Source organism: Pomacea canaliculata, linkage group LG10 (genome assembly GCF_003073045.1).
Source record: "Pomacea canaliculata isolate SZHN2017 linkage group LG10, ASM307304v1, whole genome shotgun sequence".
In the NCBI taxonomy this organism is placed as follows: domain Eukaryota; kingdom Metazoa; phylum Mollusca; class Gastropoda; order Architaenioglossa; family Ampullariidae; genus Pomacea; species Pomacea canaliculata.
This window is the reverse complement of record NC_037599.1, coordinates 5,986,897-6,001,926: the sequence shown is the minus strand read 5'-3', so window position 1 is coordinate 6,001,926 and position 15,030 is coordinate 5,986,897. Positions and strand designations below refer to the sequence as shown.

Sequence of the window (15,030 nt, the reverse complement as noted above, 5' to 3'; positions counted from 1 at the left end):
GCAGAACAAGTATGAAGTTCTTTAAGTGGAGAACAAGGCTAGCTAACAGCACATAAAACTAACTTGGCCTGGTAAATGTGATGCAGTGGTGCATACCCTTGCTGGTTAGCATATGAATAGATACCAGCATACCTAAGTTTAGATGATTTAGTGTGCATTGGGCTGATTATGCATTGATGTACATCTACAGAATTTGTTCATACCTACAATAGCTTGTGCACATTTAACTTGTTTTATTCAACACCAACAGAATGAAAAACAGGTCAGAAACAGGTACATCAATTAAATTCTTTAAATAAATTTCTTAATTCAGCAATAAAATATAAGTCCAACATCTCACCTTCAAGGGCAATGGACAAAATTCGGTTCTCCACCAACCAGTCCAGTATTTTATCTGGGTGCATGGCAGTGCGAGCCACTTTGGTAGCACTGCATTCCTCAATCAGCTTTGTCACCTACACAAAAATAGCAGAGACTTAAATCTTCTCAACAGCTTCTACTTGGAATTATGATTAATGACTAAATTCTCCAAAAGCATGTAAAATCTTTCTTCTTTTAATTAATAAGATAATTACATTCTTTCAACTTTTAGGAATGAATGATTATAATAATAATAGGATTTGTATAGCGCATTTCCCTACATGGAGGCGTGCCCACAGGTGTTCAGCATGGCATCTCGCCTTCGGTGTTTCTCACTTAAGAAGTGAGCCAGGGTGAAGGGGCGATACATAATGCAATGGGTGGTGAGAGTAGCATTGCAGTCCAGGACAGTCACTTGTTGTAGACAATGACTAAATTATCTGTGTTGTCACTACTGAATTTCAAGGCCAAGATGTCAGCTCTGAAGGCACTTAGATCGATGCAAGCCAACTTCCAAGATGTTATTGGATGCTTTGCAAGACCAGGCTTATCCACTTGTAGATAGAAGGACACTGGGAAGTGATTAGACAGCAGCATATCAGAAATAGAGATATTGTTTATAAAGCTAGATCTCTCATCATGCACTAACAACCAGTCAATGATATGGTTCCAATTGTGTCGGTTGCTGGGTCAGTTGCACCATCCCATCCTCTAGTAGAAGTGACTCAGATTGTTTACGTAGTGGTTAGATGACAAGTCACAGTGAAAGCTGAAGTCGCCAAGTATGACATCGGTGTGAGAACATGCATACTGATTGAAGAGTTTTCTAAACTTGCCAATGAAGACAGAGCCAGCTTTTTGTTCACTGGGAGATGGATGATAGAGACACAGGAAGGTTGCACACTGATGACCGTGGTTCAGTGTCAAAGTGCAGAGTTCTAAGGTTGAGAGAAGGTGAGGAATAGGAATGACCTGCAGACTAGACTACAAAGACAATTTATACCTAATGTCCCAGATGCAGATTTTAGACAGCTTTCTGTGAAATGTTAAGAATGGTAAAAGTAAACAAAAGTTACTTCTTTCCCCAAAACATCTACACTAAACTCCTAATTATTTTAATTTATTTCACTCGCCTCTTTAAGAGCATTCATCTTTGCATTAAAGTGTGGTGACTGCAGCATGCGACGTGCCACATCCAGTCGAAGATTGTCCAGGTCATCAACATTTGACGGCCAGAGATGCATGCTCATCAGTTTCATTGATGTCAGCAGATCTGACACGCTACCAATTTTCTGTAGAAACAATATCCTCTTCTTTAACACATTTCTCCAGCATAATCAGAATGATCTCCTGTCTACTACAAACTGATCCAAAAGTAAATAACCCTAAACTTCAGGCTGTATTATGGTAACTAAGAATGACCTCACCCTTTTCAAGCAGCCTTTTCACTAAATAAAAGTTATCCTTTTTCAATGTTAACCTCAAGCTAGTCATCCAGAATAGCTAGAAAAGCCATCCAAAGCATTTTATACACCTTTAAAAAGTTAGCTAAAGGGCTACTTCACTCACCATACAAGCTTTTCCTTTCCCCCAAAAATTCCATATCTTATAGTATAAATGACACAGCATTTCTTAAAAAGGTGTTGACAGGCTATTTCCAAACCTCTACGTTCACAGCTGACAATGTGAAAGGTAAAAAGCACTCTCCATCAAGTTCCAAACACATGATTAGCTTTGCACTGAGTATTAGGTTCATTTAAGCAGTAAAGCAATGCAACTTATATTGTGAGCATTTCTGGGAATAAATATATTTCATCATGATATTCTCACCTTCTCCTTAAAGTCATTCTCCTCTAAACCTTTAACATATCTCACAGCCGTTTCCAGTCCTGGGCTGAAAATTTCCTTCGCTACATTTGCATTTAGAAATTCAGCACAAGTGCCAAAAGGTTTCAGGAGGGCAGCCATTGACTGAAAGGATATAAAAGTGAATAACCCTTCTCTCTCTCACACACAAACACATGTATGCACTCACTGAAACTGAGAGTGTGCTTTTCAATGTTTTGAAAATTTAACATTTATAGCAAAAGCACACATATATTTACTCCTGATACACTAAAGTGAATTTAAACAGGATTGTTAGGTACTGTACTAAAGCAGCTGACATAAGCACTATGCATGTGTATGTACTCGCATTCTTTCAAATTACTCACCACTACATCCAATTCTTCCTCCTCTAAATTCTTCTTTATCAGTTCTAGTCCACCTTTGTAGGCAAACTGAATGTTGGTAAACGATAGAAATACATTTTAGCAAACTATCTTCTTAAATTGACAAGTCTTAGAACTAGAAGAATAAGCAGATTTTAACCCATCAGCTTAAAACTTTTAATTATCAGTAGTGTTATCAAATATTTCCGTAGTTTTATTTTGATTTCTTTTTTAAATTACTAAAACAAGAACCTAACCAAACCAAGATAAAACAAAATTATGCATCGATAAAGAGATTCTATGAATGGAATTTGACTGCAAAAGTCTGTCATCATATACATATACATGCTTTTACAAGAATTTATTTTGTCTCAAAAGAGATACTTACATGATTGACAAGATGTGTAAGCCAGCCAAATGGATCCTTTAAAATGGACACACGCACACACACACATATATAATCATGTTGTTCAAAAGAAATTACACGTTTACAGCATATGCTATTATCAGAAAGATCATGTAAACTATTATTTCATAGCTGAATGGATTATGACACTTGCACACTTTTATATAGACCTTTTGTACATGTACTTTGGTAACATGCTGGTGCAGGCAGTCTGCAAAAAACTGCAAATACATGAACGAACATACCGTAAAGAATATTTGGTATTAAGTAAGCCCCACTTCATTAGTGCAAGGATAAATAAAGGTTTTTTTGGAAGTATTTTTGTAAACAGCTATTGTAGCATAACTAAGAATATTGAGAAGAGTAAAGAAAGAAAAAGAAAAAACCAACTTACAGCTACAGATCTGATTGAGCTTTGTGGTGGAACTGCCGGTAAATCACAGCCATTAAACTTCTCTTCCCATGCAATTCGATTATCCCTCCTTGAGCGGTTTTTGAACTGGAACTCTGTCTCACGATTGAAAGCCTACACACAGACAACCAAAAACAAGCTTATCACCAATATCTCACTTAGGCCATAGTCATTCATCTATGCACTGACCAGAATCAATACAATAAGATATCAGTCAGCTGACCTTGCAATATGCTTTATTGTATATTTTTTACCCTCAATTATGTTTTTTGCCTGATATTACTACTTGCTTTGTCTGATGAATGAATGAGCAGCCAGTCACTGTCATTTTCTGTTCCTTTATGTGGATAAGTGATTCTGACATTTACTGGGCGTTTATTACTGATGAGCTCTGGTTGAGTACAATTTTCACAAGTATCAATAAAGTGTTGACATTGTCCCCACTTCAACTCCTATAATATAAAATCTCTCAGCTACATATTTTCTTTTGGAAGCTTCAAGTTACTAATACTTGAAATGCTCCTATTAATTCATACAAAAAAGTCAAGAAGCTATATTTTACTCTTACCAAATTAAGGGTATCCATGAGAACAAGAGAGACTGGATGGTGATGCAGGCGTGCAACAACAAGATCAACCAAGAGGGTGAGCATGTTAAAGATGCCTTCCTGAATCTCTGCCACCCACTTATGCACTGCTACTGATGTCAATAGCTTGAATAAAACGCATTTTAAAAATGTTAAAAGAATCACTCATATTAATTTAAATACTTAAAATATTTAAATAAACACCTTGTACTAAAAATAAGTATAACAATATTTGTAGCTGCTTTTTAATAAAATTTGTAGATTAATATTCTAATTCTTTCAGCACAAGCATAATTTGTATGTAGATTTTGACAAATACATTTTTCAGAATGTCTGTTGGCTCGGAGAACTGAAAGCTACAAAAGTGTTCAACAGGAGAGGTATGACTAATTTACTTATAAATGGCAATTTTGATCCTCTGATTATTATACCTTTTGAAAAGCTTCTGGCATACACCTCTCCACAAATCTCTTGCAGTGTTCATCACTTTCACAGAGCCCTGTGCAAGAAAATGACAGCAAACCATACTTTAAAAGAATTGAAAAGGTTATTTTACAAATACTTAACTGTTTTAAAAGATATATTAAATACTGATTTTTAGATCTGATGAATAGTCAAATATTTCCAGTAAAAAGAGATACACCAAAAGAACTTTGCCACTTGACAATATGCAAAAGTGAATTCTGTTGCTATTCCCGAGTAACAGCAGAATTGTATGTGCTTCAATGTGATCAGTTCTTATGTTGACAGGTGTAGCTTAAGGTGTTTACACACTTTACTGATGGTAGTTTGCATTGTGAATGGTCAAAACAGAAGAGGAGTCTGATTTGGCAGGAATCCATTGTAAGAACCCTACACAAAGTGGTCTATATCATTTGATTGGCGGCTGACTACAATACCAATCCAGTAAATGACTGGTTTAAAAGATAGCTACAATTACAGAGCCCAAGAAGTCAATGATACTGTCAACAGAGGCTAGTTTTGTAAAATAAAAAAGGTCATATTGTCTTCTTTTTAAATAATGTGAGTATAGAATTATGTCAAAGCAAAAAGGAATATACCTGTTTCTGCTAATCTGGTAGCAGCTAGAAGACACCGCCCTAGGGACTCTTCTTTCTTGTATGGGATGTTCCACATTTCAGTAAACACTCTCCCTTCTAGTTCATACAAGTTAGTCACAGGGAACTCAAGACTGTTGCTCTCTTCCATAACACACTCATCTCCATTTGTTGCCTCTTCCACCGTATTCTTCAAAACAAAAGCCAAATATCAACACATAGAGTTGGTAATCTACCAAATTCTACCACACTATGGGTTCGATCAAGAGTGAAAATAGAGGTATCATTACTGGCTGCAGTATTAGCTTTCAGGCAGTAAACACAAGCTGACCAAGACAAAACACACCTATACAGGTCTAATGATCAGCTATTCTTCTTGTATTGGCAAAATTCTTCTTTATCATAGTGATAAGTGCCAGAATCAGACAGTTCTGTGAATCTTAAAAGATGATTTATGCCTAGGGGAAAATTGGTCATGGCTTTCGTAGACACTGCACCAAATCACACACAACATAAAAATAAAAATTTTCGGGAGACAGAAAAAAAAAAAAAAACAGATATGCTAGCATTCAGTAAACTGGTTGCATTGGAAAGTAGTACAGTCAAATCTTGCTACTATGCCACCCCGCTACTATGCCACTCTCGGTATTATACCACTTTTGCTCGGTCCCGACTATAAATTCAATGCAAAATAAATTTACTATGCCACCACCTATTCTCGCTACTATGCCACTATTGTAACAATAACAATAACAATCAACTTTATTAGTCCCAACAGGCAATTAAAGAATGTTGAACAATACAGATGACATTCCTGAAGGATGTCTATAGTCATGTGAAAGAAAGTTCCCCTTTGGTTATCCAGCATGCTGACCTCACATACACTACAGTATTTCATGGGGATTGGATGTTGAATCATATGCATCATCTTTGTGCCAGACTCTGTCAGAGCTTTTTAAGAGTCAATGAATTTGTGGTTGAGGTCCTGCTGATGCTGAAGATATTTCTCTAAAAAAATAAAATCTAGACCTGGCTGAAGCTAATGAAGAGCAGACACTTGCCACTATGCTTAATCAGAAACACCTCACACACCACCCTCTTGAAGCTGCAGAGCTCCTTCACGCAGATTTATTTGTCCTAAATGTGGGATATAGTGTTTTTAGATCCTCATTTATTCCTGCAGCTGTCAAGCATCTTGACATAAAAGCAGCAAATGTTAAACTATAAATTATCTGTGTTATTACATGTTATTAAAGTATCTGTGGTACTCTATCTCTTGTATGATGTTTTTACTTATTATTGTTGTCTGACAAGTGGATGATGAACAAGCTGATATCACTAACATTTGTTTTCTCAATTTCTGATGAGTGGATTACTAGTTAACATTTTTGTTGTTTTTGTTTTGTTTTAATGAGTGTGTGTGTGTGTAATATGTATATGCTCTGTATTGCTGAGAAGATCTGGTAGTGTGTAATTTCAATAAGGATCAAGAAATTGTCATTTCATCTGACTGCTCTGTGACTATGCTAACTTTACCTACTTCCATTTATTACAGTCAATAATACAAAATGTAAATAGCTTCATGTACAGCTTTTCAGGCAGTTGACCTAAATGCTGCAATGGATGAATGGGTGTGTCAATTGAAAATTGCATACCAGTAAGCGTCAGACTATCTAAGTGCACATTATCTTTTATGTTTAACTTTGTAGTTGTTTTAGTACAAAAATGTACACCATTTATTTTGCATATTAATATTAATGCAAATGGTGTTTTAAGACAGGCGAATCAGTCATTGCACAAAGTTTACTTGTCAAATCATTATTCTTCGTACTCCATCATACTTCATCTTCCTAAATATCATGGCAAATTTAACCCATGAAACACTAACTTACCAACTGCTACCTGAAAAACGCCTTCGCATAAAGTGCTGTTCGACTTACCTGAGGGACGTCGATAGCCTCATCGTATGAAGGTGGCAATGAAGGACCATAAACTGGTGCTTGAACTGCCTTTGATGGAGGATTTTTCATATCAATATCAGAAACATCGTCTAGTGCATCATACGATGAAACGGGATGGTCGTTGGTCAGAATCGCTACGGCATCGCTGAGATCATTCTTGGCCATACGCAGGGCCCTTCGTACTTCTGCTTCGGAAGGGAACCCCATGCTCAAAATCATCTGCACATTCTCTTCATTAACCTCCATATTGAAGCCCTCACACAGAGGTGTTTTCTTCACACCACAGTGCACACAAAAACTCTTTTGGAACGGGACGTTCTTCACATTTTCACGATAATGTTACTTCCATTTCTGTAGCCCACCATTACTTTCATCGTGGATTTCAGACGCAAGAGCTTGTTACGGGAGATAATTCAGAAACTATTCGAGGGATAAGCATGAGCGATCCTAGTTCTGCCTTACTACTAGTGTGTCCATGCTTGACTTGACAACAGATGAGGATGACTGCATATCTTGAAAATCCACAGCCCTGCTTAGGTGTAAGAACTCATACTCTGATATACAGTCAGAGATCTGAGTCCAGAGTTCTTTGCTAGCTTTCGGAAGCGCTTTTGAGACCGGAAATGCTGTTGAATGTTCTTTGCCATATGTAAGAACCACAGATGTAGACTAAAGTACGTCCAAGGTGAGGACAGAGGTAACTGAGTCTTCTGAGAGTGGTGATGGTGAACTGTGGTGGCGGTAACTGCTGGGTGCTGTAGTGCCGATGTGGGTGTGCACGAAAGATATACTGATTATAAAGTATATTTATTATTCGTAAGGCGAGGATAAGTCGGGCCATGGACGTGGATCTACGTTAATTCATGGTCGGGCCAGTTGCACATCTCTAATTTTAAACACCTATAGAGGTCGTAAGCCTACTTAGATAATCAGTTTTATAACTCTTAGGAGCGATTTTTTTTTTTTTTTAAAGATGTTTCGAAAGTTGCTTCTTTAGAACAGTTTTACGCTTAAGAAACGCTTTGCAACTAAAGCCCCTAGTACAAAACGGGAAAATCGTCTTGTCTCCCTAAAAGGCGGCCTCTACAGATTCCTTGAGTGCTGCCTTACCCATAGGACCGTATACGTATAGTTAAAAAGCAATGGGAAAGATTACAAGAGGAAGAAACAAACCGATATCTCTGGGGTCTGGACAGTCTGTCGAAATTTGCGGCGAGACAAGAAGTTTTTCTTATTTCCCCATTCTGACCCCGGGCAACACTTACTTCATGACCCAAGGGTTTAGACCTATATTTTCAATAGCTAGCTAGTTCGAGAGTATCGTTTTATCTTTTACATCACATGCAAAATGTGGAGGATATGGGTTATTCCTATGACATATAATCATTCATGGCAGTTTTGCTGATATTCAATTCCATAGAGTTCTTTGAAAGAATGGCACACTGCATTTTAACTTTAAAAATACTAAGTATTACCAGCGCAACTTTTATGCAAAGAATAAATATTTGTTCGTACGTCGGATGTAAAAAAATACTTATATGCACTATTGATTAAATCTTTATTGTTCATTCATACGCACGTGTACCTTTTGGAATGTTTGGAATTAAAATAAAATTTTTGACGATTACCAAGTGGCAGAAAGAAAATATGCGTTTGAAGCAAGCTGTACCCAAATGTATTTTTTTTTTACTTAATGGATGCCACCAGCGGGAGTACAAAAGCACATTATAGTCCCTACTAATGACATCGACTGAGGGTTCTACTCAAAGGATAAGACAATTAAGGCGCCCAGACATTTTGTGGTAAGCAGAAGAATATACAACTTGTAGAAGAACGTGAATTTCCACACAGACACAAGAAACGTAACACAACCATTCGCAGGGGGAAAAAAACCGAATCGAAACCCTGTTAGTCTGCCCCAAGAAACTTCCTTGGTGTTGACCCAGAATCAAAAGAAGAAAAACCGAGTGTCGGTACGATGAGAGTGAACGGATTGTTTGATTTCAGTTTAGAAATGAGGGTTATCTCCTAAGCAGCTTATAAGCTGCAAGTACCGTTGTATGTCTCATATACATTCACAATCGCAATGTCTTCGAGGTTGCTGGCACCTGCATTGAAATAGCACGAGCTTTCCATCTTTCTAGTTTGGAGCGCGCGCGTTACACAGGTCAAAGAGGCAGGGGAGAGGGGACAGATTTACATCTCTCCTTAAACAATCCCATTTATTCAGGGAATATTAGTAGTACACTACATACTAGCTGCTAGGAAGTTCAACCATGTCTCCACTGACTCATATTTTGTGTTTAATTCAAATGCGGAAGAATCTAGAACATAAGCAGTTTAATTTTACTGTAAACCCTATCAAAGTGCCGACACCATCGGTAAAGCAAGTGAGGGACAAGACTATGTCTGCATTGAAAGACACACGTGCGACGCTTCAGGTTCATCGTTGTAGTGTGGATCGTCCCCAGAAATTGTCAGGTACATTAGATTAACTATAGATAATGTATGTGTGTGTGTGCGCACGTGCCAACTCTACCAGCTTTGTTCTTTTCATCGCAGAAACCAACTTTTCATCTTTGCCATTATCTTTTTGCATTTATGCAAAGATAATTATTTGCCAGCTTTACTAATGGAGCATTTATTTTCTCAACAGTGTATTGTACTGTAGATCCCTGATGTCCAAGCTACAGTACTTACTAGTTGTGTCAGTATGTGATACTCCAGTCAGGTGTAATTGCTATGTCGTTGCAGCAAGAGAAAAGTAGCTCAAAGATTTAAAAAAACAAAAACACTGCTCTTATCGTCATTTCTCCATGTAGTTCTTCAAATCAAATCTGGAAACATAAACACCTAATACAGGAGTTGTTTTTTTTCATAATAGTTAATTAAACTATATTACAAGTGTTATTGGTTATATGCCTAGTGCTCTTGGCGAGTATTTTTCGTTCTGATATGATCTATGCCTAATCTTTACTCCTCGCAAGTAAATGTAAAATAAATTTTAACGCCTAGATCATTATGGTTGTTATTTTGAAAGTGATATGCCATCCTTATTATACTATTATTACTGATTTCATCATTGTCGCAATGAAAATGATGATGATCGGCATCATTGGTGTCATCATCATGAGATGATTTATTCCAACAAAAGTTGGAAGGAGAGAGAGAGGTACTGCTGTTTGAAGAAAGATGTATGAAAATCATTGTGTTAGGTCAGATATGCACAGGCAATCGGAAATAGCAACGCTGACAGAAATAGATAGATAAAAGGACGGTTGGCAGAAAACGATTTCAGGTAACCCATCTACATCAACTGAGAGGAAAGACTATGATGTGACAATATAGTTATGCTTCTGCAATTCCATACATTTTCGCTGATTTGTTTCTGTTTCCACTAAGGAGCGATACATCACCATCCCCATTGTTATGCTAAATACTTTGATACCAAACTGTCTATCCGCTTTCTTAAATCAGCAATAGTATGAGAAGTTTAACAACTCTGCCGTTATCTTTACATGTAATTGTAACTGCCTCACACCAGACAAACAATCTGCTGAGACTGCCGAGTCATTTATTACAGCCTAGTGTTACAAATCTTTCATTAGGCATTTTCGCTCTGCCTTTTACACCAGGAGGGACAACTAGCTATAATGATTTGATCTCCGGTTCGAGAAGTGTTTACAATTTTACTTATAAAATATTTAAAAAAATTTCAAAATGTGTATCAGTAGCGTGTACTTACACGTGCAAACACTTGTTAGAATCTTTTGTTTGTCGATTAGTGCAACCAACTTCGCAGTAAGAGCTCCCCATGTCGCCTAACGAGAAGAAAGTTTCGGATAACAGTTCCGACTGCACACATTCACTCTGTTCTTTCTCTGCTTGTAACGGAAGTTCGCCGCGCTTTTCCGCCGAACTCGTGGCAATCTTTTCTCTAGAGATTATAGAAGCCTGTGTCGTTAGGAGTAAATTTGTAAGCCTCTATGTACTTTTGATTAGAGTTCTCCCTTTCTTACAGTTCATGCGGGTTACTTTAAGTATATATAATTATAAATAAACAGAAATCGATTTTATCCGAATTTGTTGGAAATCATACATACCTTCCTCCTGTCACCATGCATACAGTTTTCTGAAATTATTATATATTTTAAGCACCTTATATGACACCATAAACATAACATAATTCCTCTTTTATTTTGTTCCTTGACTGATGCACATACAAAAGTTCTAACACTTCTGTTCCCAGGCTTTAAGAAATTAAATGTAGTCTAAAAAATCTCGATAATGATGAGCCACTGATTTAAATGCGGCTAATTGCTCTAATTCTTGGTTTATTTTCGCAACATTCAAAATCTGAAATTCTATCTGATCATCTACGATCCTTTTTCTTTCAAAAAATTCGAGACAACGGTTACAGCAGGTATCAGAAGGCTTGGCTGAACATTCAGATCGAAGCAATGTTCTTGAGATCGGAAATGATGAAAGGAAAGGCCACAAGACAGACACTGTAGACCTGCTATTTTCTCTCTATAGCAACGACAAATGAACTACTTTAGTGTACCATGAGTAGCTGAGGGCTCAGTCAGTTGACATGTCTCTGTTAATGAAGCGTGCGATTTCAGCAAATGTAAAATCTGCTTTTTAAGCCTTTGTTTGTCTTCTTGTGGTTACAAAATTTCGGTTCATCTAGGGTCCACAATTTTTCCCACATGAACTGGTTATTCGATGCCGTATGTGGTCCCACACATTTTTTTTCTTCTTTATTTTTTGCATGTTTTATTGTATTTACTTCCGTGCCAGTGTTCCCTACAAACTATATGCTTTGAAATCGGCTCGCCTGTCAGGGGATCCAGAGCGGCTGTCCGGAATACCCATACACATCGTCGACACAAAGACGATTGGCCGGAGCTGGTTACTCAGATGCCGTCTAAAAGCCCTCAAAGCACCGACCACGAAGTGGAGAGCCCCCGATGACCTCCTGCCTTGGCGTTGCTGACCTCGCCTTGTCTGTCCATCATTGTAAACAGGCGAGAAAAACTGTTGCGTTGAATCGTTCAGCTCTCTGAAGTCCCTTCTAGCTGTGTCCTGGTTGACGCCTGTGATTAGCTCGTGGTCAAGGCATTCGACATTCGATTCTTTCTTCTCTACGGAGATTGCCTTCTTTGTGGGCCCATTTATACATCCAGTCGCGCCCTCGATGTATGGTGTGGTCCCATCCTTACTGTTACAGCCGCGAAGCAGAGAGATCCTGTCGTCTGGAGGAAGAGCAGAAGGGCCTTTGTTCATATCCAGACAAAGCGTAACAGGCGTTGTTGTGGAACATGGCTTGTCATCAGCATGTAGCAGGAGGTTGTCGTTCTCGGCAATAATCTTCGGCTTTCTGAACGCTTTCGTGTCCTCACTCCAGAACGTTCCGCTGGTTTCTACATTTTTCACCTGAGATGTCGCGCAATAAGGAGACTGCAGGGTCCTTCGTTGTAGCAGCCTTTTCCACAGACTTTGCACCATGTGACCATTGGAAGGGACGGCGCTTGATTTGTGGGACTGCCTGCATTCAGCCGATGAGCACCAGCTGGGGGTCTCGTTTGTGCGAAAGGACACTTCCTGACCTTTGCTGCAGGAAGTGACAAAAGAGACGCCATTTTGGTCGCCTGCCACACCACTCACGCCGCTGTGCGACTCTTCCACTAGGCTGACCTCGAACATTCTGACCCCGTCTCCCAGTTCGCCATCAACGACGTTCAGGTGCGAAGCTTCGGCGGCGACTTCAATATCGGGCGAATGGCTTTCTTTGCGCTTGTTGTGCTTTCTAGTAAACCCGCACAGGGTCCTCATCGCTCTCCCAGCGTTTTTGTGAATGAAAGTTTCAGAATCGAGCCCCCTTCTGACTGTGACGTACGTGTCCGTCGATGTTTCCTCCTGGCAATATCGCATCCTAGAGCCCGCAGCCATGGACGTGGACATGGGCAGCATCTGTGGTGACCACTCCGTTTTCGACAAGATTTGCATCAGAGGTGTATCGCTGATGTCGTTATCGGCACCGACATCGCCACTGCGTGTGGACAATAACGCCGAATATTGACCGGGACAGATGTGACGAGGTTCTTCAAGCGGCATGCACGTGCCCATGGAAACTGTCCTCCTTGGTCGATTCGAGGACCTGACCATTTGGGGGCTGCTGATGGTGCTAGCACATGGCTGCCGGTGGTGTGGAGAACACATAGCATCGTGGTGTTTCCCGATGCCTTTCGGATCACTGGCACAGTATTTGTCACCCATTGTGGTTGTATGTTCTTTAGTGAGCACAGACCACAGATCAAAGTCAGGAAATTAAAGGTGTAAGAAAAGATGCGTGCAGGGGACAGTTTCAAACAATCCTTAAGATTATTTCGATGATGAGTGATATTGTTTCCCCATTTCCCCAGCTTCTTACTCATAAATCGACGCAAAAACCCTTGTACGCCTCACACTTTTAAAGGACGATCGAATGCTGTGGTTTATCCGTCGGTCCTCTCCACGCACTCGCAATTGTCTCGTTTTTTTTCCGGACCTGAAATTTTGAAAAGAAAGTGCTTATTAAATAATAAATTTAGCTTAGAAAACCGCGGTTTGATCCTACTTTTAGTGTAGTGTAGAGCTCGAAATATGTGTTTGCACACAGCAATGCTAAACAAGGTTTTTCACAGGTCAACACTGTAAGATGATTCGATATTATTCGAAAATTCTCTCTTTTTCTCGCGCATGCACGCATGCACGTATGCACACATGCACACACACACCACACACACACACACAGGTAGGTAGATAGAGAGAAGGGGGATGGGGCTAATCAGGTAGTGGAAACGAATTCAACCAAAGGTTTAACATCTGACAAAAAAGAAACAACAAAACAAACAAACAACCAAAAAAAAAAAATAAAAAAAATAAAAAAAAAAAACAGACCTGCGGACGCTGTGACGAACGGTGTGAAGACAAGTGAGTTTATCTAGCCTGGTGAAGAGGTGTGAAGACATCTCACAGGTAGACATCTCACAAGAAGAATAAAGGCGTGGCAGTGGAAAAATAAAAATGACAACTAGTAATGACGTGTATCTGACGTACAGACATTTTGACGGAGGTATAAACCGTTGTGGCTCAGCAAGCAGTTGTCAGACATTGAGGTTAAGATTTGTGCAATATTTTATCAAAGACCTAATTTGCGACATTTGGACAGAAGGCAGTGAACTACAAATTTAGGTCCAGTCAGACATAACTCTACATGTGCAATGACGAAAGTAACCTCAGTAAGGTCAAACATAATGCAGAGGTTAACCATTGTCTTCGAAAAGCTATGAATAATAAACTTAGCTATCCGTGAAGAAAACACGAGAACTATAATAGCCAAAGTCCTGATAAGTGCGGAAGCAAACTTTCAGTCTTTTATCATTATTGATCATGATCACGACAGAAACCTTTTAGTCGCTGTAAATGTTGCATGAGATAAGCATGACTGTGGCGAGTGAATGGCGAGCTGTAATCGATGTAACCCGTTCCCTCTAGATGATTTTTTTTTTACCGCTGACTCTTTGACCTGTGATTTTATTGTCACACTTTGCTTCATTTAGGTCAAACTTATCTATGCGTCTTTGTGGAGAAATAGTTCAACACTTGTGATCTTGATGGTCCTTCTCTAACTTGACAGTTAAAGTTTGGACAGCTGATGGGGCATGGTGCTTGTATAGTGAAGCTCGCTCTCTTTCCTCTTCCCCTCTCATTACCCCCTCCACCCATCTCTCTCTGTGATCGGTATATGCCGTACAAAATAACATTTCTGCGTGGTAGAGGTATGTCTCAATTTCTTCTACGTAGTATTTTCCAATTTGAAGCCACCAGTAACTTCCTACAACGGAGAAAATAAACATAAAAAATTAAACATGTTCTGAAGCAACGTTCATCAACAAAACAAAGCCCATTAACCAGCCATAATTGACAGTAATAATCCTTCCAAATTTTGTAAGTATATGACAAACGCAGCTGATTTGCAAGGGCCACCAC

The 15,030-nt window shown here is 39.0% G+C and overlaps 2 protein-coding genes across 2 annotated transcripts in view; both read right to left on the bottom strand.

The window, feature by feature from the left end:
* The window catches only part of LOC112573231 (ubiquitin carboxyl-terminal hydrolase 24-like), a 38,822-nt gene extending 31,414 nt beyond the window's left edge, over window positions 1-7,408 (bottom strand). The window contains 10 exon segments of the mRNA XM_025253409.1: window positions 341-455; window positions 1,494-1,652; window positions 2,191-2,331; window positions 2,574-2,639; window positions 2,959-2,994; window positions 3,371-3,502; window positions 3,957-4,100; window positions 4,406-4,473; window positions 5,036-5,222; window positions 6,973-7,408. Coding sequence (XP_025109194.1) covers window positions 341-455; window positions 1,494-1,652; window positions 2,191-2,331; window positions 2,574-2,639; window positions 2,959-2,994; window positions 3,371-3,502; window positions 3,957-4,100; window positions 4,406-4,473; window positions 5,036-5,222; window positions 6,973-7,239 — 1,315 coding nt within the window. The 5' untranslated portion in view covers window positions 7,240-7,408.
* A 3,773-nt stretch (window positions 7,409-11,181) lies between these two features.
* LOC112573233 lies at window positions 11,182-14,223 on the bottom strand. Its single transcript, XM_025253412.1, has 2 exons — window positions 13,939-14,223; window positions 11,182-13,546 (listed from the first exon to the last, which is right to left on the bottom strand). Exon 2 carries the CDS (start codon window positions 13,273-13,275, stop codon window positions 11,803-11,805), a length of 1,473 nt encoding a protein of 490 aa, XP_025109197.1. The 5' UTR covers window positions 13,276-13,546; window positions 13,939-14,223; the 3' UTR covers window positions 11,182-11,802.
* Window positions 14,224-15,030: the final 807 nt, after the last annotated feature.

Coding starts and splice junctions, on each gene's coding strand:
- LOC112573233 (XM_025253412.1), bottom strand. CDS start 13,275: ATGGGTGACAAATACTGTGCCAGTGATCCGAAAGGCATCGGGAAACAC.